The sequence below is a fragment of the Amia ocellicauda genome, chromosome 6 (genome assembly GCF_036373705.1).
Source record: "Amia ocellicauda isolate fAmiCal2 chromosome 6, fAmiCal2.hap1, whole genome shotgun sequence".
Lineage (NCBI taxonomy): Eukaryota > Metazoa > Chordata > Actinopteri > Amiiformes > Amiidae > Amia > Amia ocellicauda.
The window spans coordinates 13,809,789-13,836,293 of NC_089855.1; the positions used below are offsets into that span (position 1 = coordinate 13,809,789).

General features: G+C 38.0%; 3 protein-coding genes across 3 annotated transcripts; 1 reads left to right on the forward strand and 2 right to left on the reverse strand.

The window, feature by feature from the left end:
* Positions 1-1,496: 1,496 nt before the first annotated feature.
* On the reverse strand, positions 1,497-12,412 carry gucy1b2 (guanylate cyclase 1, soluble, beta 2). Its single transcript, XM_066707591.1, has 15 exons — positions 12,377-12,412; positions 11,701-11,774; positions 11,030-11,124; positions 9,946-10,106; positions 9,133-9,232; positions 8,825-9,018; positions 8,347-8,458; positions 7,813-7,916; positions 7,135-7,351; positions 6,559-6,879; positions 3,649-3,797; positions 3,296-3,442; positions 2,865-3,019; positions 2,308-2,495; positions 1,497-1,655 (listed from the first exon to the last, which is right to left on the reverse strand). Exons 1-15 carry the CDS (start codon positions 12,410-12,412, stop codon positions 1,525-1,527), a joined length of 2,184 nt encoding a protein of 727 aa, XP_066563688.1. The 3' UTR covers positions 1,497-1,524.
* Positions 12,413-14,060: 1,648 nt separating this feature from the next.
* c9h13orf42 (chromosome 9 C13orf42 homolog) lies at positions 14,061-16,184 on the reverse strand. The gene is made up of 3 exons (XM_066707563.1): positions 15,783-16,184; positions 15,173-15,314; positions 14,061-14,293 (listed from the first exon to the last, which is right to left on the reverse strand). Exons 1-3 carry the CDS (start codon positions 16,182-16,184, stop codon positions 14,061-14,063), a joined length of 777 nt encoding a protein of 258 aa, XP_066563660.1.
* Positions 16,185-18,955: 2,771 nt separating this feature from the next.
* Positions 18,956-21,798, forward strand: LOC136751783 (TLR adapter interacting with SLC15A4 on the lysosome). The gene is made up of 2 exons (XM_066707564.1): positions 18,956-19,066; positions 20,821-21,798. Exon 2 carries the CDS (start codon positions 20,823-20,825, stop codon positions 21,720-21,722), a length of 900 nt encoding a protein of 299 aa, XP_066563661.1. The 5' UTR covers positions 18,956-19,066; positions 20,821-20,822; the 3' UTR covers positions 21,723-21,798.
* Positions 21,799-26,505: the final 4,707 nt, after the last annotated feature.

Sequence of the window (26,505 nt, forward strand, 5' to 3'; positions counted from 1 at the left end):
AATACCTTTTACTCTGGGAGGCTGGGGATTAATCAGGTCTCAGTGTTCAGAAGGCTATTTTGTGTGAAGAATAGCTTCCTGATTGCCTAAGCCACCTTTTTTACTGGTTTGAAAAACTAAAAGGCGTGTACATGTTACATTGATACAAAATATTTCTCATATGCAAATCAGAACTTGGGTTCTCTCTAAATATGACAGAAGAGACTAAATAACATGAAGTTAACAATAATATTTTTAACATTAAGTCTAATGTTAAGTTTGATCAAATAAATGAAGTAACAGGTTTGAACAAAGTATTCCTGAACTGTATGCTTTCGACTTAACTGGAAGAAACATATATAGTTTATCCCTTAACTGTTCTCAAAGTAGTTACTATATCTAATGTAAATACAGCTGTATGCCCCCCCCCCCCCCCGACCACCCTTGACAAATTACTCTGACTTTGGTGGCTATGAAATAAGTCAACACCAGGCTTTGCTTTTTCATATTTAAATGATGCTTAAAAAGCAAGAGCGTCTTTAATGACTTGCTTTGTGACTTTGCCATCGCCCGGCAGACCTCATACTGCACGTCTGTAAATCTCTATTCATTCGATCTAATTACTTGATTACCATTTAAATGCTGAGTCACAGTTTTGTAGGATCACCTGGGCATCGTGGTAATGTCTGAGACGGACATGTCGGATGACATACAGCACAGTCTGAGCCCGTAAGCCAGCTGTCTGCATAAGACACAAATGTGTGGCCAGCAGGTGCAAATGAAATATCCTTTTAAAAACTGTGCTATGTAGCAGCATGGGTTTCATCCAGGACAGATGGTTCACTGCAGCAGCAAAGCTAGTTATAAAACAGTCAAAATCAACACAAGCTTATTTTGTAGCCTGAAGGGTTCAGAGCTACAGGTTGGAAGAACTCCTATATTTATAGTGTCTTTGTAATTAGTAACTACACAACCACAGTTTGAATTTTGAGTTCAGTTTGAGGATCATAGTACAATATCCTCTCCCACAAAACAAAAGGTTCTGGATGTTTGGATAAAAATATCGAATTATGTCACGGATATAATGGTGTTCTTAGACTTAAAAAAACAACAACTGCTTGTAGCTCTTCTCGTTTGCTGTATTTGTTATGTCCTTAATAAGAAACACACAGAAAAACAAGACTACTGCAATGACTGCTCTACAATCATTTTATCTGTGCCAAATGTATCTTCATTTCATCAAAAGCTACGTTCCTCTGAGAGAATTTGCAATCACTTCCTTGTTCTATCTTAGCTATGTCAATGCAATTAAGAAACGACTTAATAAACGATGAGTCTATATGAGATAAGTAACTATTATTTCGAATTATCTTTAATCATAAAACGATGTGACAGGATGTTTACACTGTCAAACATCTGGACATAATAGAAATGTCCTGTTCTATTAGAGAACTAGAACAAATAAGTTAAATACTAGGTACAGACTGTTTAGAGAGTATATAATAGCTAATGTCAGAGAATTTATGTGCAGTTTTCAATAAATGTCTAAAATAAATTACAAAATCTGGAGTTTGTAGCTTCATGGGTGAGATGACCACCAGGTGGCAGCATTGTCTCTTGGTTTGCTCCCTGCAAAGAGGCTCTTTCCATTTTCTCTCTTTCAAAGTCTTCACCATCTGTATGTGTGGAAACATTATACAAACGGACTAGTTAAAGACATGCATATCTTCCAAACTTTAGCTTGTCAATATTCTGTAATTGTAAAGGTAAGATCGGCGGAAATCTAAACTTGTGCTGGATTAATCACTTATTATTGAAATAGACCTATCCATCCATACATCATCATTTACCGCTTCATCCAGTATGCAAATTTTATTTTAAAATCAATTAATCAAGTCTTTTAGCAAAAAACTGTAAAATATACAAATGTATGTACTGAATTAATTTTACAAATCAAAGAGTTAAAATTAAGAGAATTTTGTAAATAAAAAATAAATTTCACCATTACATAATAGCAATAATAATAAACAATCCAGCCTTAAATGCCACTTTCAGAAAGATTTATGGCTTTCATTAAATACATTCCCGTGATAAAGGCCACAAATTTGTGTTTAACAGGATGTTGAACCAGCATACGATGAAGACATATTATGCTTATATATTTCCTGAGGTACAGGTCGTTCTATCATTTGTGACTCATTGGGGAGTCCATTCAGTGGAATTAATCAAACTACTCTGGTATTGTGGGCTGTTCACTGCAATGTTTTAAGCTTTAGTTATGGATTTTTGTATGGATTTTTTTGTATGGATATACTGTATGCGTCTTACCTTTTCTGTTACTTACAGCCCCCTCCTCACCCTCTGTCTTCAGGGGTGATTCTTTACTATGTCTGTCCATGATCTCATCCTCAGAGAGCTGCAGATTCTGGATCAGAAAGTAAGTAATCATCCTCCCTTTGCCTTTCACCTCGATTTCTCCCCTTTCAGTGATCTCAAATCCTTTATTTTCAAGGGCTCTGCGCAAAGATTTGATGTTAGTAGTTAAGAGACACAAAGAACCAAAACTTCCTCTATTCCCACTTTTGGCAAAATCTGTGATAATTAACAAGTGGGTTCTGCACTAGTCTTGTCCCTACAGGAACCCCCAGGGGGGGGGGGGGAGATATGTAAAATGTGTTTTAAATAAGTTTCAACATGTTGTAAAACTGGAGGGAGTCCACAGCTACATTGACAAACACTACAATTCTACAGTCCCAGGGCAAAATAAACCATTGACTTACCAACATAGGTTTCAGATTATGTCTATGTATAAAAGGGTACGCTCCCTGTATTATGATTTATATAAAAAATATCACTGTGACATTTTAGAATTGACATCTTTGTACCTGTACGATGTGGGGCTAAGATGGATGTGGTTGGGCACTCCGTGACTCTCCATTCTGGATGCAGTGTTGACAGTGTCTCCAAATAAGCAGTATCTTGGCATCTTGTCTCCCACCACCCCTGCTAGTACTGGTCCAGTGTGAAGACCCACCCTGATCTAGGGGACACACAAAAAACTCTTTAGCCTGCAAAAGACAGCATGTAAAATAAAGAGATTCCTCAGAAAAAATAGTTTCCCTAAAACAAATTATGGTCAAAGTAATTTATTTTACTGTAAGATCAGAAAATATATTATTATTATTATTATTATTATTATTATTATTATTATTATTATTATTATTATTATTATTTATTAGCAACACCATTTTATAAATACGACTAAACATACTAGATGTAGAGAAAGCCTTGCGTTAGGACAAGACACTCTGTGTACCTGGATTGGATGCCCTGTGACAGGATTGGTGACCTCTCTGCTCGCAATTCTCATGCCCAGGGCAAAATTGGCCACTCGCTCTGCATGATTGTCCGCTGGGATTGGCACACCTCCAACCACCATGTAGGCATCCCCTATAGTTTCAACCTGGAAAAAGAAGATATAAGGATTGGTCGATCAAAATGCAATAGGCCTATTATTTGGAATGCTAGCATGGCACTAACCAAGTTTGGTAAATCATGCAGAGGTTTCAATGTTGATTTTACGTAATCTTCTGTTCAAGAATTTTGATGTGCAATTAATTACTGCACTAAATCATATCTTATATCGTATATATCACACAACTGTCTCACCTTGTACACATCGTGGACATTGGTCAGCCGGTCAAATTTAGAGTACATGGAATTCAACATATTGACAATGTGTATGGGCTCACACGCTGCACAGATGTTTGTGAAAGTCACCACGTCACTGAAGAGGATGGTGCACTCCTTGAACTCCCCTGTGGGAAGGAAAAGAAAAGAAAAGCCTTTGCTAAAACATGCAATCTCAGGACAGAAATGAGGGAGTTACAGTATCCACCGATCAGCCATAATAACATTATGACCACTGACAGGTGAAGTGAATAACACTGATAATCTCGTTATCATGGCACCTGTCCGTGGGTGGGATATATTAGGCAGCAAGTGAACATTTTGTGCTCAAAGTTGATGTGTTAGAAGCAGGAAAAATGGGCAAGTGTGAGGATCTGAACGACTTTGACAAGGGCCAAATTGTGATGGCTAGAGGACTGGATCAGAGCATCTCCAAAACTGCAGCTCTTGTGGGGTGTTCCCGGTCTGCAGTGGTCAGTACCTATCAAAAGTGGTCCAAGGAAGGAAAAGCGGTGAACCGGTGACAGAGTCATGGGCGGGCAAGGCTCATTGATGCACGTGGGGAGCGAAGGCTGGCCCGTGTGGTCTGATCCAACAGACGAGCTACTGTAGCTCAAATTGCTGAAAAAGTGAATGTTGGTTCTGATACAGTGAGGGAAAAAACTTTTTGATCCCCTGCTGATTTTGTACATTTGCCCACTGACAATTTTAATGGTAGGTGTATTTTTACAGTGAGAGACAGAATAACAACAAAAAAATCCCAAAAAAACGCATTTCAAAAAAGTTATAAATTGATTTGCATGTTAATGAGGGAAATAAGTATTTGATCCCCTATCAATCAGCAAGATTTCTGGCTCCCAGGTGTCTTTTATACAGGTAACGAGCTAAGATTAGGAGCACTCTCTTAAAGGGAGTGCTCCTAATCTCAGCTCGTTACCTGTATAAAAGACACCTGTCCACAGAAGCAATCAATCAATCAGATTCCAAACTCTCCACCATGGCCAAGACCAAAGAGCTGTCCAAGGATGTCAGGGACAAGATTGTAGACCTACACAAGGCTGGAATGGGCTACAAGAGCATTGCCAAGCAGCTTGGTGAGAAGGTGACAACAGTTGGTGCGATTATTCGCAAATAGAAGAAACACAAAATAACTGTCAGTCTCCCTCGGTCTGGGGCTCCATGCAAGATCTCACCTCGTGGAGTTTCAATGATCATGAGAACGGTGAGGAATCAGCCCAGAACTACACGGGAGGATCTTGTTAATGATCTCAAGGCAGCTGGGACCATAGTCACCAAGAAAACAATTGGTAACACACTACGCTGTGAAGGATTGAAATCCTGCAGCGCCTGCAAGGTCCCCCTGCTCAAGAAAGCACATGTACAGGCCCGTCTGAAGATTGCCAATGAACATCTGAATGATTCAGAGGAGAACTGGGTGAAAGTGTTGTGGTCAGATGAGACCAAAATCGAGCTCTTTGGCATCAACTCAACTCGCCGTGTTTGGAGGAGGAGGAATGACCCCAAGAACACCATCCCCACCGTCAAACATGGAGGTGGAAACATTATGCTTTGGGGGTGTTTTTCTGCTAAGGGGACAGGACAACTCCACCGCATCAAAGGGACGATGGACGGGGCCATGTACCGTCAAATCTTGGGTGAGAACCTCCTTCCCTCAGCCAGGGCATTGAAAATGGGTCGTGGATGGGTATTCCAGCATGACAATGACCCAAAACACACAGCCAAGGCAACAAAGGAGTGGCTTAAGAAGAAGCACATTAAGGTCCTGGAGTGGCCTAGCCAGATAGAAAATCTGTGGAGGGAGTTGAAGGTTTGAGTTGCCAAACGTCAGCCTCGAAATCTTAATGACTTGGAGAGGATCTGCAAAGAGGAGTGGGACAAAATCCCTCCTGAGATATGTGCAAACCTGGTGGCCAACTACAAGAAACGTGTGACCTCTGTGATTGCCAACAAGGGTTTTGCCACCAAGTACTAAGTCGAAGGGGTCAAATACTTATTTCCCTCATTAACATGCAAATCAATTCATAACTTTTTTGAAATGCGTTTTTCTGGATTGTTTTGTTGTTATTCTGTCTCTCACTGTTAAAATACACCTACCATTACAATTATAGACTGATCATTTCTTTGTCAGTGGGCAAACGTACAAAATCAACAGGGGATCAAATACTTTTTCCCTCACTGTAGAAAGGTGTCAGAACACACAGTGCATCACAGTTTGTTGCGTATGGGGCTGCGTAGCTGCAGACCAGTCAGTGTGCCCATGCTGACCCCTGTCCACAGCGGAAAGCGCCTACATTGGACACGTGAGCATCAGAACTGGACCACGGAGCAATGGAAGAAGGTGGCCTGGTCTGATGAATCACGAGTTCAAGGTGTTGACTTGGCCTCCAAATTCCCCAGATCTCAGTCCAATCGAGCATCTGTGGGATGTGCTGGACAAACAAGTCTGATCCATGGAGGCCCCACCTCGCAACTTACAGGACTTAAAGGATCTGCTGCTAACGTCTTGGTGCCAGATCCACAGCACACCTTCAGAGGTCTAGTGGAGTCCATGCCATGACGGGTCAGGGCTGTTTTGGTGGCAAAAGGGGGACCTACACAATATTAGGCAGGTGGTCATAATGTTATGGCTGATCGGTGTATTTGTAAATTAAATTGTATACAAGGATCTAACTATTAATAAAAGGACAAATCATGTATATATTTAATTGTCCTTCCCACCATTACAGTACTTTATTTCCAGTAAAATCAATGTATGTAGTAATTCAACACAACACTGGTGTACTATTTAAGTAGGTTAAGAGGAACCCAAAACCACATTGATGAACCTCCAAATGAAAGTTTGATCACACAAACTCTGATGAACTCTACCTGCTTCCACTTTCTTCCCCTCCTTGAGCTTGTTGGCCACGTGTCTGGGAAGCATGGCGTACAGCAGGGTCTCAGTCTTCTTCTTCTCCACCTCCAGGTTCCTAGACAGGATGCGCAGCTCCTCCTTCTTGCGCTCCAGCTGGTTAGAGAGCTCGATCTCGGCCAGCCGCTGCTGGTTGAGCAGGATGAGGTCACGCGTGGTGTCGTGCTGGGCGATGTCGGCGATGTGCATGCCCCGCTCCTCCAGCTCGCCAAGGCTGCGCAGCTTCGGGGAGCAGAGGTACACCATGCAGCCCAGCGTGTCCATCCACACCATCTGCCCTGCACCACACACACACACACATACTTTAGCCATCTGCTGTTGTGCCAATAAAACTCCTGGCAGCAGTCCGACATATTCCTGCAGGACCCCATCATTGTCACCTCCAGCATTATTTAGCGTTTGTCAAGCTTACACAGTGAAGCCTGAGACAAAACAAGTCCCAGAAAATGACTGAACCTTTTATAAAGTGTACACATGATGTCAAACGCCAGCCATCACCAATCCTACTCAACCCACTTTGATGTCTAAAGTACCTCTGAGTTTGAGCATAGGCAGATCCTTTGAGGCCTCTGGCATCATCTCTCTTCGAGTCTTCAGGACAAACTGGCTGTTGATGAACTTTCTGATGCTGTCGATGGTGAAGGTGACCTGGGGGTGCGTGATGCTGAAGTATTCATCCACCTGGATGTCCATGGTCTGCAGGCCGGGAACAAACTTCTGAATGTTGACCCCGGTCTGCTTCACCTTCAGCTAAGCACATTGAAGAGACAGTAAAATGCCAAGAATTAAACTGGCTTAAAACATATCATATTTATTCAAATAGAAAGTGTAGATTAGGTTTCTGAACACAAAGTTACTGTACACACTCATCGCTCAATCAAACAGGCTGATGCGCAACAGGAACTATCTTTATCAGGTGTAAGAGAAGATTATGAATACTCTATATTATAAGGTGAGAAGTGAGAGTAATGACATTGTAGATACAAAACATACAGACATTATTAATGTCTCATATTACATGTGAAAGCCCTTTTATATAGAAATCCCCTGACACTAAGTTGTAAGACTACACGGAATTAAATATATACATGATTTGACTTTAGGTTTGGAAATGAGACAAATTATCAGTACAAATAACTATCAATATTCATGCAATATTAAAATAGGACATCAAACCAAGAAAAGCACATAAGAGGCTTAGAAAGTCTTACTGCCCCGTCGAAAACAATGTGGAAAGGGAACACATTGCAGAATGTGGTCTCCTCCATCCACAACTTTTCGGGGTAACATGGCCTGAATGTATTTAACAAGTTGCCTGGAAAAGTAAAAGAAGAACCGCAGTGAACTTGAATTTCCTTCAGTCGACTCATCTAAGAAATTGTTTTACCACATACTGAGGGAGGATTTTGTTCACAGTGGAGAGAAATCTTTGAGGCGCTTTCAATGACAAAACTGCATGCATCAGCACATCTTTTATTCAGATTACATTAAGGGATATAGTTTGCTCCCTGTTGGGATAATAACTGAAACACATTCATCTTAATGATGTAACTATTGCCAACTAAAAGGTTGTCAACTATTGCACCTAAAAGGAATCAGAAACTTGTTTTTGCCAGTATATAATCCATACTATTGTCTGACCATAACAACAATGCTTCTTTTATGACTGAGTATATTGTTACAATAGCCCATGTCAATTCTTTCTCTTCTCTACAGACGCACTGTAGATGAGTGATAAGCTTCACCTTGTCCAAACCTGACAATGCTCCTCACAATCTCCCAGTGTGATCTTCTCCCAGGGCAGGGAGGGAGAGCAGCATACGTTGCCTTCATTTTCCTCAAGGTTTCCTCCATCGCCTAATTGTGGACCAGAATTACGATATTACAGTGAGAAAAAATCCCTGTAGGCCCGAATTATAAATATATATTATATACACAAAAGTGCAAAATGGTGTGGTGGTGTGGGACAAAGGTAAAGATTTGACAAGACTTAATACATTGTGATGAATCTGTTATAAGAGGTGCATTTTTTTTTAGTTTACTCTATTTTTAATGTGCATATATCTCTATATAAACACACCATTCACAGTTTCCTAATCAGTATAACCATGTGTGCTGTAATATATTTAAATTTCTGTATGCATGCCTAATTTGAAAAAGCCTGATTGGAAATTCAATCTCCTCCATCATATGAACCTAAACATTACAATACAAATAATGCACCTCCTTATCCCGCTTTTTGTTGTAGTTGGCTCCCCCGTCTGAACGCGCTTTTCTTTTGACTATGTTTGATTTCTGAATGACCAGAAACACCACGTGCTCCTTCTTCCCCGTCCGCTCTTCCTCCTCAGATTGGTTGAGGATGGTCATGTGCACTTGACTGTTGAAAAAGTCTTTGGCCACAGCTTCTATTATCCCTGTAGCAAAGTACAATGCAGATGTACTCAATTAAAGGAGGAGGTTAGGTTGTTTTAATTTTCCCGTGACTGTTTACCTGTGCCGATTCAACTACTGCTGTACTCAACCCTTACCTGGCACAATATGACAGAGGCCTCTCCTGTCAGAGTAGTAGTGAAGCAGCATTTCCCCATCCTTCCTCCTCTCCACTCGAAAAGAGGGGGCATTCATTTCCTCCACAAGGAAAAAAAATAAACCACAGCTTTATTGCTCTGTGGATTTAAAAACATCTTACAAAAATAGATAAATCGATAATTAAAATTCAGCCATCTGTGGGAGGAATAAAACAGACTTATGGCTTATCGTTTTTACAAGCTGAGCCTGAAGGAAGATTTACTCAGTGGGGCCTCTCAAGCTCAAAAGAGCAACTCATTTGACCTGATTTTAAGATCCCTTTGCATCAAGCTTGATAGAACATAATCCTTACAGGCAGTTAGCTTTCTTGCCATTGATAATGTATTCCATGCAATACACAATATATAAAGTGTGCTGTACACTGTTGTGGACTTAAATTGCCCTTATAAATCTATCAGTAACAGTTACCAGAGACAGTAGTCATAAAAACTCCTTATCAGACTGAAGGCATGGGTTTATTAGCACATTTCTGAGAGGGAAGTTTGAGTTTGCAGAGAAGTGAATGATAATTAATTTCCCTTTTTTAATTATTGTTTTCTGCAGAAAGGTAGTTCCTTTTGATGATTTTAAGTCTCAGTAATGATTGGGAGGTAACAGATTTTATTAACAAAATTCAGGCAAGAGGAGAATAATAAATGTTTAGTATTTGGTCTTCTGTAACACTAACCAAAATACAAGTCTGTATGTTTATACTGTTTATTCTATTTAGGTTTCCATATACTTTTGTGGTTGAGTGTTTGACACTGTGGTACCTGATAAGAAAGTGCAAGGTAGCTATGGAGAGCATCGAGGTTCTCAATGAACTCCATCAAATTTCCGCCCAGCGTCCGCAGCATCCTGTCATACCCTGACTCCTTGCAAAAGCTGAAGAAATACTCCCCGAAGAGCTTCAGGACCACTTCAGAAGACACGTCTGGTTTGAGAATGATAACATAGCAAAACATAGGAATCCAACTACCAACACTGGCACCATAGGATATTTTTACAGACGATTTATCTGTAGCTTTGACAGTCTGTTGGGTAAGCATACCCATGTGTTGCCATGGGATAATATCCACTGAGACAGATCAATGTTAGAAATTAATTAAAGGAGGGCAGTTCATTGGGGGCATTGTTAACACCTGTAGTCTCAGAGGTTCAGTGAGAATGTAGGTTTGACCAGGTATCTCACATAACTGGATGAATTCAGGGATTTCAGAGAGCAAGGTACTACAAATCAGGTGTTATTCAATTTGTAAATAAAATAGCTACGTGAAAACATAGCAGGTAATGTTCAAATTGTACCATTAAACAGGAAGACCCTGTTACTAATACCATGTTTGCTTAAGATCTACTCGCTGCATAAAGGATATTTATGCACATTTATGATGTGAAAAGATTGAGTGGAAATGTCGGAATAATATAAGTAACGAGAGGTATATCCTACAAGGACATATTATAAGGAGTGTGTCCTTAAAACTAGAAGATTTGAGTAACACGCCGAGTTGTTCAAATTGCTGAAAGGGAGTCAACTCAAACACGGAGAACAAAAGAACACAAATGAAAGAGCCAAAGACACAACAAACAGTACATTGAAATACATGCACAAATTTGACCAACAGTGTGTATTATTATATAATATTAATAATATAGCCTTATTGTCGGCTATGGAATTTAAACCTTTTTTTGTTTGCATATTTCCAATGTATGAAATCAATGATAAATCTTCAACGTGCAGCTGGTGCACTACATACATATTTTCTGTCCTTTTCTTTCTTTCTTTCCATTTTTCTTTCCATCCTTCTTTCTCTCTCTCTCTCATACCCTCTAGTTCTCTAGATTTTGACATTCACTTACTGAGCATCTTGCAGGCCTCGTTCACCAGTCTCAAAGTGATGACATCGTCATATACTTCGTATGTCATGAAAGTATCCTGAACCTCGGCCTGGATCCTGAAATATAAAAACAGCAGCGATGTGCTGCAGTACCACTGTACTGTGCTTGTATTTCATTTGTGATACAGGTCATTGTTTGTGATTATTTAAGGGTTTTTTAATTGTCAAAATATTTAAACACATTAATCCCACAATTTAATGTAAACAATTACCAACATTTACATGTAGTAACTATGTAATGATAATGTCCTGTAGAGATATTGCACTAAACTCTAATATCATTAAATGCCACAGCACATGCATATCTTATCAGATTTTATAGATTTTATGCCACCTGTACATAGTGTTTGTATGACGAATATCTGACGTCTGGCATCACATTCATTCTACCAGTGCACATCATTGTAAGCTCCAATTATATAAACATGGAAATGGTAATAAAAACATATTACACACACAAGGAAAATACATTAAATCACACAGTTGTTGAGGCTGAAATATATTTTATTTGTCTTTCACAGTGGTTCTCAAATTAAGTGAGTGAGAAAACTCAAGTGAAAGAGCAAGTCAATAATTTCAAGGAAAACCACCCTTTTCTTACCTTCCCTAGTATTTAATGGCAGTAATACACACCTTAGTTTTTCCCATGTTTCCTCCCCAAATTTTTCAACAACCAGAGACTTAAGGCAGGTATTTATGAACCCATACTGCAAAGAAAAAGTAGGTTGTATTACTCTTCTAATTGAAATACAATGTTGTTGTGAAGATGGGAATTCACAATCTGTCGTATATATGAAAACAGGCATAACTGGTCATAACATTATCTTGTGCTTTTAAGTTTTATCTTGATTTTGATCTCTAGAAAACAAATCACCAAATGACACAATAATTATAATAATAATAATTCATTTTTATTTAGGTTAAGAGGATGTTTCACAAAACCACCTGTATAGAATTGCCATATTGTATAACAATTGGTAGAAGTTTAATTAAGAAGAGGGATAAAACATTTCATATTATGACTTTAAATGTACCATTATTGTACATAAAACGTATTTCCTAATACATTTGTGTGATGTTTAGAAAAAATAAGAACCACTGCAAGTTTGAACATTAAAAAAAAAATACTTTTTACAATGGCAATTTGAAAAACATATCTGAATTTTATTGAAACATCATCACTCACCATCCTTCTAGGCCTCTCCTGTTCACTCTTCTATTTCCTCGTCTTGTTCTTTCTGTTGCTCTGTTGTTCTTTCATCCTTGATCTGACTTCAATCAGCTTGTTTTCTCAAAGGCAAAAATATACCCCATGGACTGTCCACACCCTCCAATGGGAACTCATGTATTCTAGTGTCCAGACAAGCGGTGTCGTTTCAGTCTTTGGTGACTTTAACCAGCCCTCTGTGAGGGGATTGGCAGATACGCAGGTTCCACACAACAGTAAATTGATTTTATAATTTCTCACATCATATGGCAGATGCCATCCTTGTCAACAAAATCTGCTACAAACACCATGACATTTTACACGCTGTTAGTCTTTCAGTACATCAGTGGATAGACTTTTCAGGGATTAATTTGTAAAGCAACTTTATGAATTGTTCAAGGTTAGAAAAACAATGGTTGGAATCAAAACATGAATTTCAAAAAGAGACAAATGGTATACACAAAATTTTAGATTTTGGAATACATTAGTCTGTTCACATAGGTTGAGGTAGAACAATTTCTTATTTTAGTTGCTGTTTTTATTTTGAAGAATGTAACAATTTATTTTTGATTTAAGATGGCATCTCTTATTAAACACTTTGTAACATATATGAAGCACAATGATTATAAATATAATGTTGTGATAATACTTGGAGGCTGAAATACTTTTGATTATATATACGTCTCATATTACCATATATATTAGATGAATAGAGACATGAGGAGAAATCTCTTTATGCAGCATACACAATCTATAATGAGGGTTAATCCACAGGTTTGATACACATAGAAACTAGAATTGAATCTATTTACATTTGATTCAATGCTATGTAATGCCAAACGTCACTTGTGTTGTTCAACTGAAAGCTTAATTTTGAGAGAACTATCACTCCAAAAACTAAAACCAATTTTGTCCACTCATCGGTAGGCTGGTAAATGGGGGTGTGCTGCCATCTTGTGGTTAATACTCAGCATTACTGGGAATGTCTACAGGCTACATTTCAACAAAGACCAGATTCTTACCATTGAGGGGCACAAGCTAATTCTGTACTTGTGTGTCACAGGAAAATGAAACGCATCGTACAGACATTAATAAAAACACATCACAAATATACAGACAATAGATCATGTACATTTTAATACTATAAGCAGCTGTAGTAAATATACACAATACAATTATTTGTTATTATAAAATCAATACAAAATTATTAGTTTTCAGATTATTCTCAAAAGAAAAAAAAAACTGTTTCTTAAGCTAATAACAAGCACCTTTTGGGAGTTATGTGAGTTTTGTATTTAAACTAAAACAGTGGTTTTCTACCTATTAAATGTGAATTGATATAATGTGGGACACTGTTGGAAATTTTAATAAATATAAAACCTTTCCAAGTTTCAAGTCCAACTCAATCACTTTGAAATACTTTCTGTACAATGATCTAGTGCTTCTTCTTTATTTATCAAAGTGTTACTCAGTTATCATAACAGATTACAAAATATTACTCCCATACCTGTTTAAGAGACTTGGAATGAAGCTGTAACAGATACCCCCTGAAATAGATATCTGTGGGCCAGGTGAACTGTTTATTATTTATAAGAAACTAAGGATGAGAAAAGCTCTTGTCAGGAGGCCAGAAAATAGACTTAACATTGGACAAGAAGAGCACTGTATTTTACTCTATGCTTTGTTAGAGATTGGCGCATCAATACAATAATTACGGCGACTACAATGTAGCACTATCCAGAGTAATTCGATATTGCTCATGAGTAATATTTAAAACTTACTTATGTTACTTCTTCTCTTTTGGTTTAAATCTAAGTGTTTGAAAGGCACTTTCCACCACTTTGGGTAGATGTATGGGATTTCTTTGCAGTCTTTTTTTGCTGCTGACTGTTCCACTCTCACTCTTCCTCTGCAATTTGCTGTCAGACTTTTTTAGCTTTGACTCATCCATTGAGAATCTCCTTGGATCTCGAAGCACCCAGTTTGAATGCAAGTCATGTTCACTGGTGCTGGTGGCAACTAGAAACAAAAAAATGGACACATATATAGTTGGACTGATGGTGGTTTTGCATTTGAGAGCACAATGTATGCATTTATTTTACTCTTTGCTCTAAACAACTGACTCAGGTACCAATACATAAAATAACAAGTGAAAGAGAATTTATTAATCAAATAACTTAATTTACTGACTCAGCAGTAATGGTCAATATTCATCACTTGTTTGAATGTGGGATATATATTATAGCCAGGTCTGACTGAGATACCCCACAGAGCCCTGCTAAACATGTATGGACTTGAAATCTGCCAGGATTTCCTTGACTCGTACACACCAGTGACGTCTGTGCCTTATGCTTCACATTGATAACCCCGCAGTGCCCGTAGGTTTGCAGTGTTGTCAGTAAGAACTGAATTAATGCTTCCCACCTCACCATCCCTGTGTGACAATTAGGGCATTTTATACAGGAATGTGCGTAATCAGTCAATTTGGAAGATATAAACAATAATAATAAAACTATTGTTAATTGTAAATAAAAAAAATAATTACAAAAAGGGGGAAAAGTGAATGTACTAAAGGACAACTGGTGGGTGTTTAGACTACTTTATCCTCCATTTTTCTCCCAACTGTTCTGTATATCAGGATGCAAAACACTGGAAACTTGGGATAAAAAGCAAATCTCCCAGCATAAATCAATGGGTTTTCAAGATGGATATTTTGAGGAAAAGGTATTTTTTTTATCTAAGAGTTATCTATACTTCACATATTTTGGGAAATGTTAAACATCAGAGAGGTACTTTCTCACTACACTGTACTACTACTTGAGAAAGATTAGGTATGCTTTTTATGTTAATCTTTTACAATTTAAAACAAACAGTTATAAACAAGGTCTGAAGACCTACCAATGAAATCAACATCTGCATGTCCATTGTCCACGTGAGGCTTGCTTTCCTTCTCTGAGTCACAACTAGCGATGATGGCATCAAAGTACTCCAGAGTGTTGACTTCATCGGGAATGGCAGGAGCCTGGGCTTTTGGTTTTATCTGTCAGTTATCAAATACATCAGGCGATAGATCTTATCAGCAAGGAAAAAATTCATATAGAAAAATAACCATATGAATAAACATTAACCAACAAACATAGCATAACTGACTGAAGCTCATGTTTAATGTACATATTTTAACAGTAACTATAGTACGCTTTGTGTGGGCTGGGTATGAGTAACAATGTTAAAGAAGATAATGTGATACATTAAAGGGTTTATTTATTTAGTCTTAGCAACATTAAAAGCTTTGCACTTATTTTACTTATTATCACTGACATGATAATTGCACTTCAAAACATTGCTGGTTGATGCCTTGGTTTAAATAACGCCAATAAGAGAAGTTTGCATGTTTAACCATTTAAAACGTCTTGGGTAACTAGGCTTAAACAAAGTACAGCAGAAAGGACAATGAGTCTTTTAAATTGGATCTCCAGTATGATCCCCTACAGACACTTCATCAGCTTACCTTGGTGTCTTTGGTGGGGGGTGCAGGGGGAACCGGCCTGGCCTGGGAAGAAGGGTTGTTTTTTCTCCCGTTGTTTTTCAGGTTGTTGACACTGTTGATATATTGCTTTCTCAAAGCCATCAAATCCTCCAGATACTGAAGGCAGTCCTGAGTCCTGGAATACAACCAGATCCGGTCCTCTTGTCTGTAGTAGTAAAATGACGTCGACTCGATACTTATGGAGCTTTTGCTCCTCTTTAAGGAAGCTTCACTGGTCTTTTGACGACTCTCCCCTACGATGAGCATCGAGGTGCTCCTCACCAGCTTCACTGCACATGCTTTCTGATGGCCGTTAGTTTTGTAGCCATCCCCACTTTTCTGTCCTTGGTTGGGCCGGAAAACGGCATTGATTTTCTTAAACATCGTACGCTATGATGTAGGCCATTCATGGAACCATTGTAATTATTATTATTATTATTATTATTATTATTATTATTATTATTATTATTATTATTATATTGTTATGTGAATGTATTAATCTAGTTAAGTACTTGATTATTCCAGTGGTCTAAATATATAATATATATGTAGTTACATTTTACTGCCATTTGCTTCCTGTAGTAGTAGTAAAGTTATTTATAGCTTTAGTATTCAATTGTAGGCCTAGTCGAAGTTCCACTAACGTTGTCCATGGTCCTGGAAAAGAAATAGTGTTGCTACACGCAATTATAAATACCTTCTTCTCTGGAGACAATTTAGTGTTACTCTTGGCAGCTCCTTCATGAGAGTATAGAATAGAAAAACTGCAAAGGGTTTCATCTGTTCTTGTCCGGTCTTTTCTGCACTCATGTTTTCATCTCTCATCTAAGCTGCTCCTGTGGTGCTGTATGTGTTTTTTCTACTATGGCAACGGCCCCCGAAATCCTATAGGCCTATCTTGCAACATCATTATTATTGAAGTACTAGGCTCAGGTGTCCTTCCTCACAACCTCCCAGTCTTTACACACAAACACACAGGTGATGTTGATGGAGTAGTAGTGTTATCCAACTTCGAAGCTCTAATCTGCGGTACATAAACCACCCAGAATCCTTCATTCATTTCCTTGTAGTCTCTGGAAAAATAAACTTGTATTTCTTCATGCAGATTTTCTTCTGAAAAAACTACTCCAATAGATGCATTATGGTCAGCCATATAGTGCAGCTTATAAACTGATAAAGGATTCTTGTAAATTGGTTAGTATAGGAAGTCTCCTCAACAAATAAATGATTAATTAACTATATCATGTTACTGTGAGGTATTCATCTGCATTGGTGCGTTACAATGAAAATTGCTCATCTACAGACAGGGGAAGCATTTCATGTACTTAACATTGTTTTTTTAACAAGGTGATGGACAACTGAAAATGTTCGTGACGTATGAAGAATGACAGGGACTGAAAAATGCATGAACATTTTCCACAAGCATACTGATGTACTTTACTTCCATTGACTGATGTACCAGTTACACACTCTTATAGTAAATAATCCCAGAAATGTGCTCCTCAATACAAAGATCCTGGATATACAACATTGACTTACATAGTTTGCTGTAGTGCTGAAGGGTACAAATAAAGTTGACAAAATTGTCTATTAAACCATTAAACAATATCTATGATTTGTTTGTATGCAAGCTAATTACGCTCAGGACAATTATGTTTGTAGAATCTAATATATGTTTGTAGAATCTAGATTAATCTTGGAAAAGAAGAATACAGAGTTATCATGTGTTAATTTCCATATGCACATACTCTACTTCCTTTTAATGTTAAATATATCTGTAACTCTTAAAATCAAAACTCAGTAGGTTCGGTGTGCATTTGTTTAAACTTCGGCGTCCAGCTGAAAGACTTTCACTTCCACCAGTGGAAGTTTATTCTTGTATTAGTTCTGCTTTGTGTAGCATAACCCTATGCCAAAAAATATATAAAAAGTCACCACAATTGACAAGTACAGAAATGGATTGCCCAAGTGCTGTACAGACAGTACACCTGTTCGAGACTCATATCTAGTCCTGCTTGGCATTTTATTAGGTTTACATGTATTGTATGTATAGCAAATTGACCTTTGAATTTCGAAATATTTTTTAATTCAATTATTTGAAAGCATCATTACTTATTTAGATTTTTTTTTGCTCCAGTGTGACACAAACAGGTTGAAGGAACATTACTTTGTTTGTAGGTCTGGTTGGTTTGTTGAGGAAGACAAACATGGAGAATATCCAGCATGGGAATAATATTCTCAGGTTTCCCCTTATAACAGAGGCTCTTCAACTAAAATCAGATCTATGACTGACAATGTTTCTGAAGATTTGCAGTGAACTATTTCCATTGTTGAAAATGAGATGATAATGTGTCCGATGTATTGTTCAGTCAGTGAAGCTACGCAAGACAGAAACCAGGTATGAAAGAGTTGGGAGGAATAATCTTCTACTGAGATGTAGGGTCAAGGGCAGCTTGTCTTAACCATGTGTTGATGTCAGATATTGAGAACATGATCCTATATCCAGAAATATATATAAGCAGAAGCAGAAATATACAATAACACAATAATTGTTAAGTTAAATTTAATCACACAAAGGTTTCCAGTCCTCGATGTAGATGTAAAACATGCCCACAGATGGAAATCTAAATGCAGAAAAAATGAGTCAAAGGGGATTTCCTCTGGAAGAATTTTAAAAACTGTGTTCATATCTATGCAAGGCACTCTGAACCCGATACACGGTAAGAAAATATATCTTCATATGTATTTACCTATACTATCAATAAAGTTTTTTGTTTTTAGTTGCACAGACATTTTCTTCTCTAGTAATATGTCATTGGAGAAGATGATCTTATCATTTTAAGAACCCCATCATACCATTACTATAGCTTTGATAGCATATATTTCTTTAGGTATTAATCCATGAACACACGGTAAAATATATAGTGGGTATGAACCTTGCCATACAATTGTAAACAAACAGTGAAGAATTCGGAGGGCTTCCAAATTCTTCAAGGACCACAATTACCAAAAAAAAAGAACATCCTTGTAACAAAATGAGGAACAAAAGGATTTTCATGTTTCTGTCTCAAACTGTGGACAATTAATCCAGTGGCATTTCACAATATTGTTTCTTAATCCTGCTTGGTTTTTCACAGATGTTAAAGGATCTTTTTTAAATTCACTCAGTTTATTCAAGACAACCAACTCACCCATTCAAAGGTCCATTCAAGACCCTGTACCTGAAGGACTGATCTGCTCAGAGCACAGGAGAAACTCGACTCCAAGTGAGGAATTAAGGCATTTTTAATTTTATTATGATATTTGTTTTAGCAATGAGCTATTTATACATTTATATACTGAAAGGTATTGTTGAAAATGTTATGGAACTGAAAATGAAGGGTACAACAAGCTAGTAAAGATAAAGAATAAACCTATGTAGAAGTTAAGACAGAGAAACAGTTTTAAGACACTGCAACTGTTTTGGGCTACCCAGGGGCGGATTAAATCAAAACTTTTACCCACATGCTAACAGAAAACTACAGAACTGTACTCAGTTGCGGCTTCATTTTTAGTAAGATGCCACTTTCTTCTAATCAGAAATGTAACCTCTATGATGTACAGTTCTGTAGTTTACTATTAGCGGGTGGGTCAAATTTGGATTTAATCCGACCCCCAGTCTGCTTAATGTGGAATGCCAAAAAAGTGTTTGTAAATAGTATAATGTTCTTTCTTGTGTTTTGACAAAGACAAAGACATATGAATGAGTTTAAAACTGGCCACAGTATAAATGATTCTGATTCATATCTATAATTCAGTCATTATATCTTTTGATAAATAACATATACAGGTTCATTTCCAGACTTATTATATTATAGTTATTATTAGACCTGATAAAAATAGAAATGAAAATAATTTACTCCAGGTTGCATACCTGAGCATTTACTTCCAAATGTGCTGAAATATTTTAATCATTATTTGTTTGGATGTCATGATAAAAAAGAATTAGCGAAAAACTGTTTAAATGGCCTTTATACAGGAACAATATCTGGAGATGTACTTAACTATTGCTACACTTTCAGCTGAAGAACAAACTACAATTTAAATATTGAGTTTCAACTCACAAGCTGCTCTTTATTTACCATGAATCTATACTGTCACCTACCCCCCCAACCATTCATTCCGACAGTGGCAAATTAGTGCCATGTTGTAAAATAAATGTGTTGTGCTTCAGTAAGGTCTATAATTGCAGTCATTATTTACAAGCTCAAATAACAACATGTGTGTGTATGCTTCAGAGCAGAATGAATCAAGTAAGTAACTGCTTAAAATAATAGAGGAGAGTGTATTGTATATGTGATTTTGGTAACACTTTACAATAGGTCTTAATAGGTATTAACATAGTAGGTACTCAGTAACTACATCTTAGTTACTTATACGAACAGTGTAATAATGGATTTGTTAACATTAACGTAATGTGTGAAAATGATTAATGGTATATGTAAGTACACATTTGTTTGGTAAGGATGCCTTTGGAGCTATACTGGGCATTGTCCACTTTCTACACAGTTAGTACATGTTAACAAATGCATAATAACACTTTTCTTATGAGTAACTAAGATGTAGTTACAGAGTACCTACTATGTTAATACACTGTGATTAGGGAGACCTATTGTAAACTGTTAACATTATTTTAAAATCTGCCAAGGTGCCCTGTAACAACTTGTTGCAAAATAAACTAAACAATTATGGACTGATTGATTGATTCAAAGGCAATCAGTAAATTAATAAAATTACCAACCATTTGCATTGAATGTACTTATTTTATATATTGTTTATAGTTTGTAAAAGTATGCTACTGCTATAGTTTTACTTTGGCAAAGTCTTCACCGAAATATATTACATTAATTATTATTATGTATATAAAGGTTCAATATATTTTAGCTATTTGTTCAAATATATATTAAGAGTTTATTGAAGGACATTGTTTGTTTGAAGTTTAAATAAAAAGTAATGTTATACTTGCATTTTTGACCTGCAGAGATGTTGTGTGAGAGTTTTCTTTGGACCATCCCCTATGGCAGTGACTGTGAGACACAGGTTCCTAGCAGTGCAAAGGAGGAGAAAGACTGTGGTCGTTCTGATATTACTTCAGTCATCAACCATGCATTACAAAGCACAGCGGACGAGGTTCTGAACGAGCCCCCACTGGAGACATGGAAGAGCACGGGGCAGTTCGAGAACAAGAGTCCGTTTTGGAACAAGAGGCCGCTCAGGAAAAGTGGGTCTAGAAAGGCTGCCCAGTACAACAGGCAGATCTCACCTGTGGTTGACATCCCAGGACAGTCGAGGTCCAACAAAGAGACATACCTGGTTCCTTCATCATGTAAGAGCATCTGCAAAGACTACAATGACCTGCACATCGCAGGGGACCAGGTGATGCCCATCAGTTCCAGCACTGTTGATTTGACCATTGACAGCGCTGTGGAGTTGGCAGAGGGTCCCTTTCTTCACTCTTCTGAGATTCCTCCTGCTATGGAGAGTCCCAGACCGTCCCCGGAGTTTGCCCAAAAGCGCAAAGTCGACTCCTCCTGCTGGAGAGTGGGGAGCGCGAAGGACAAGAGCTTCCTACAGCACTGCCGTCCACTGTCCAACTCCATGCTCAACGAATACCTGGAGCAGAAGATCATGGACCTGTATAAGCAGTACATGGTGGAGAGTATGCTCAACAGCAATTCTCCCACCACCATCTTGGCATCAGAACTCATCCTCAACAATGTAGACCAGATAACCCAGCAGCTCTCCCGGGAGCAGAACATGGAGACCACCAAGGCCAAGGACATGGTAATCAGCTGTCTGTTGAGGGTGGCCAGTGGTCTACAGTCTAGTGAGCTCAGCACCCCTCAGTTACAGATCTCTAGTAATGTTAGAATTAACTGTTAGAAGAAAAACGTATCTATCTTTCTATGCTGTCTTCTTTCATGGCTTTGTAGAAGAGCTTGTCTGAAGTACTTCAAGTAGTCAACACAATGTTGTGTGCTTTAATATGTAATTGTATTCTTCAGTTTCATTCCATTTACATATCATTTAATGTCCAAAACAATCAGGTTTCAGATTGCTCTGTTTTGCATTCTTCAATAAAATAATTACATGGAAACTCCCCTGTTGTATTCTTTAAAAGAGTGTCAACAGGAAGACATATAAATTGCTATTTTCTTGACAACATAAGTATTTTAAAAGCTGTATATGAAACTGTTTCTCTATCTATGTATCTGTCTATCTATCTATCTATCTATCTATCTATCTATCTATCTATCTATCTATCTATCTATCTATCTATCTATAAAACAATGAGCATAGTTCCAAAGTGGGAGGAAATAAAGCTGAAGCAGTGCCCACCAATGCCACTCTCCTAGATACAGGAAATAAAAGCAGGCAAGAATCAGATAATGCTGTGAAGGAAAGTAATAAGTTAGAAGTTCAGAGTTTATCAGGATCAATGTTGTGGAGCACTTGAATGTGACTAGAGAGCTGCTACTATAGACAAGCTTGTGCAATCATGCTGCTTGCACCAGGTACATCGAGCACAACAAGAGTATTAATTAGCACAGCACTGATAAATATCCAAGTGGTTATAGGTGAGCAATTTTACATCTCCAAAATGTCTGGGAAGCGTTTAAAAAAAACAAAAAACAGATGAGATGACAGTCAAAAAAAAAAGTGTAAATACCACACAGCAGACCAACACACATCATGGGCCAGATTAAATCAAAACTTTGACCCACCCGCTAATAGCAAACTACAACCCTGTACATCATAGCGGTTACATTTATGATTAGAAGAAAGTGGTATCTTACTAAAAATGCAGCCGCAACGAGTACAGTGTTGTAGTTTTCTATTAGCAGGTAGGTCAAACTTTTGATTTAATCTGGCCCCATGTTTAAAGTAATATCAAAATGTTTACATGTGAAAGGCAGTGCGTTGACTTGTATATGTGAACTACACAGGATGACCTCTAAGATACACACATTGCAAATTTAGGTGTTGACTTAACTCTTCCTTTGTCAACATAAAATGTAAAGATAAAGTAAAATCACTGTGTCTTTCGACCTGTACATGTTTGAGTATTCCTATGAAATCACAATGTTCTATATATGCTCTGTGCTGCTCATACTAATAAGACCATCCATAGGTTAATCAACGATCCCTTTGCCGTGTTTAACCCCGCAATGAGCAGGTCGGTAACATCCTTGTCATTAATGGCCACTTAGAGCTATTAAATTCTATAGCTTGTTTGATTAATCTCGCTATACATCTCAATTACAAGATTACATTTTCTACAATAAAAACCTCTCTGTGTTTTGGCTATATTTGTACAAATCTCTGGAGTGCTACTTTTTGTGGGTCAGGTACAAAGACAACTAGAATTTCAAACCATTTTCTACAGTTCTGATGATTCTAAACAGCAACAATCTGTTTCTGTTTGGTATGCAATTAATGCTGCAGTGAAGCTTTAATGGCACATATAACAGTAATGAACAGATTATGGCAGAAAATATCAGTGGTACAAATGCTGATTCCACGCTCACTAATGGACACACGTTCATCCTGAACTACAGGAGGAAATCAGATTGAAGCAACATGTCATACATTCAGCTCTATAACCCAACAAGAGCAAGATGACTTTAAACCAAATGATAGTGGGTGTGCAACAAGGAAGAGCCATACTAAATACCTTCCATTTTGGACTGTATAATTTTTCTAAATCACATAACCACTTTTTAGTGTACACTCACCTAAAGGATTATTAGGAACACCATACTAATACTGTGTTTGACCCCCTTTCGCCTTCAGAACTGCCTTAATTCTACGTGGCATTGATTCAACAAGGTGCTGAAAGCATTCTTTAGAAATGTTGGCCCATACTGATAGGATAGCATCTTGCAGTTGATGGAGATGTGTGGGATGCACATCCAGGGCACGAAGCTCCCGTTCCACCACATCCCAAAGATGCTCTATTGGGTTGAGATCTGGTGACTGTGGGGGCCAGTTTAGTACAGTGAACTCATTGTCATGTTCAAGAAAGCAATTTTAAATGATTCGACCTTTGTGACATGGTGCATTATCCTGCTGGAAGTAGCCATCAGAGGATGGGTACATGGTGGTCATAAAGGGATGGACATGGTCAGAAACAATGCTCAGGTAGGCCGTGGCATTTAAACGATGCCCAATTGGCTCTAAGGGGCCTAAAGTGTGCCAAGAAAACATCCCCCACACCATTACACCACCACCACCAGCCTGCACAGTGGTAACAAGGCATGATGGATCCATGTTCTCATTCTGTTTACACCAAATTCTGACTCTACCATCTGAATGTCTCAACAGAAATCGAGACTCATCAGACCAGGCAACATTATTCCAGTCTTCAACTGTCCAATTTTGGTGAGCTTGTGCAAATTGTAGCCTCTTTTTCCTATTTGTAGTGGAGATGAGTGGTACCCGGTGGGGTCTTCTGCTGTTGTAGCCCATCTGTCTCAAGGTTGTACGTGTTGTGGCTTCACAAATGCTTTGCTGCATACCTCGGTTGTAACGAGTGGTTATTTCAGTCAAAGTTGCTCTTCTATCAGCTTGAATCAGTCGGCCCATTCTCCTCTGACCTCTAGCATCAACAAGGCATTTTCGCCCACAGGACTGCCGCATACTGGATGTTTTTCCCTTTTCACACCATTCTTTGTAAACCCTAGAAATGGTTGTGCGTGAAAATCCCAGTAACTGAGCAGATTGTGAAATACTCAGACTGGCCCATCTGGCACCAACAACCATGCCACGCTCAAAATTGCTTAAATCACCTTTCTTTCCCATTCAGACATTCAGTTTGGAGTTCAGGAGATTGTCTTGACCAGGACCACACCCCTAAATGCATTGAAGCAACTGCCATGTGATTGGTTGGTTAGATAATTGCATTAATGAGAAATTGAACAGGTGTTCCTAATAATCCTTTAGGTGAGTGTATATTATACTTTTGATTGTACTGTTACCCAAGTTTCAGAAAAGTACTCAAATACCATGAATGATTCAGTGTATTTATCAGTGAGTTATGATCCGCCTGACTGACTGATAAATACACTGACTTGGTGCCTGTGTCGCCTGTCCAGGAGTTTTACTCGTCTGCACATGACAAAAAAACAAAATTCTGGTCTCTTTCAGGATGTGAATTATACATATTATTCTGTTTGGTCAATCTCTTTCTACTTTCTTTTGCACCAGATATACAAAACTTGATACAGTGATTCTTTTTCATTCCCACCAGGTTGCTCAATCTTTTTTTTAATGTTTTTTGGTAACCCCCTGGACCAGTTCTAATTGGTAGCTGTTAGCATGATTAATATCAAAATATTAGTAAGTAAGTATGTAAGTAAGTACTGTTAAGAGCATCTTGCATTGAGTACCAGTAGCATGTAAGACCTGCTCTAGGCTTTCCCAGCACACTGTACAGAGGTCACCCATTCTAAGACACTACTGAGACACACAATACACAATTTTATATTGAAGCACTTTAAGCTTCAGTTTTAGAACATTAGAAAGTAAGAACATATTAAAAGTATGATTAAGCATAAGGTATTTATCCTTACACTGCACACCACACTATCAGATTGTAACCTGCACTAACTACTATTACCAGTACTAACCTACATACTGTAGTACAACTGCTTCTGGCATACACATACTAACTTACATTGTACCATGCATTTATACAACCTCTACACTATCACTGATGCATACTTCTCTTCTAAATAAATAGTACTGCTTCAACTAACCTACAAAACATCAACAATTCTAACCTGTATACCATGAAGATATGTCATACTCGGTACTATATTATGTGAAAAGTATTGTCAAGTACAGACAAAGTATCTGCAGAAACTTGATAAAAATTCAGTTGGTCATGTGATTTCACATCATGACTCTTGTAGCAGCACCACAACAGGTGCATCCTATTAATACACCCACATACTAGACTGCAGTTTCTTCTTTTACTTTCTTCTTTGTATTACAAAAAAATCATTTTCAACTCCTACAGAGCACCGCATTTCAAGTGAAAAACATTTTACAGTTGAGCAAAATAATAGGCCTAGTAACCAACAGCAGGGCTGGAATGAAAACCTGAAGACACAAATGTCACAATGATCAGGAATGGGAAGGCCTGTATCAGTCACTGATTGGAACTCTTCCTGCTGAGGCCAAAGTCTGGTTGTCTCTGTCCGCAGGAACATCTCCCAAACATTCCTCGTCGATGTACATGTGAAAACCACAAATGAAATGGAATAATGGACAATTGTTAAACCGAGAACACTGGAAATCATCACACTTGAGCCCTTTGTGGTCCTCACTGTACCTTCACCAGGGTTCAGCGAGCTGAACTAAGGGCTAGCTGGCACAATCTGTTAGAACACTAAGCCAGCTACACAGGCAGTCATCAGCAACAAACAAAAACAAACTGTCTTTCCCCTAAGGGTTACAGTTAAATCTGATCCTAAGTGGACTCTCGTTTAATATGAAAAATAGGAACACATTACATAATAACTTGGGGGAATAAAACAAATTATTCTTATTTTGCCTTGAAACTGATTTTCCTCATATATATATATATATGAGGAAAACCAAAAACTGTTTTCTTACAAAGTGACTGTCTTGATTTACATTTGGACAGCCAGTCCATAGAAAC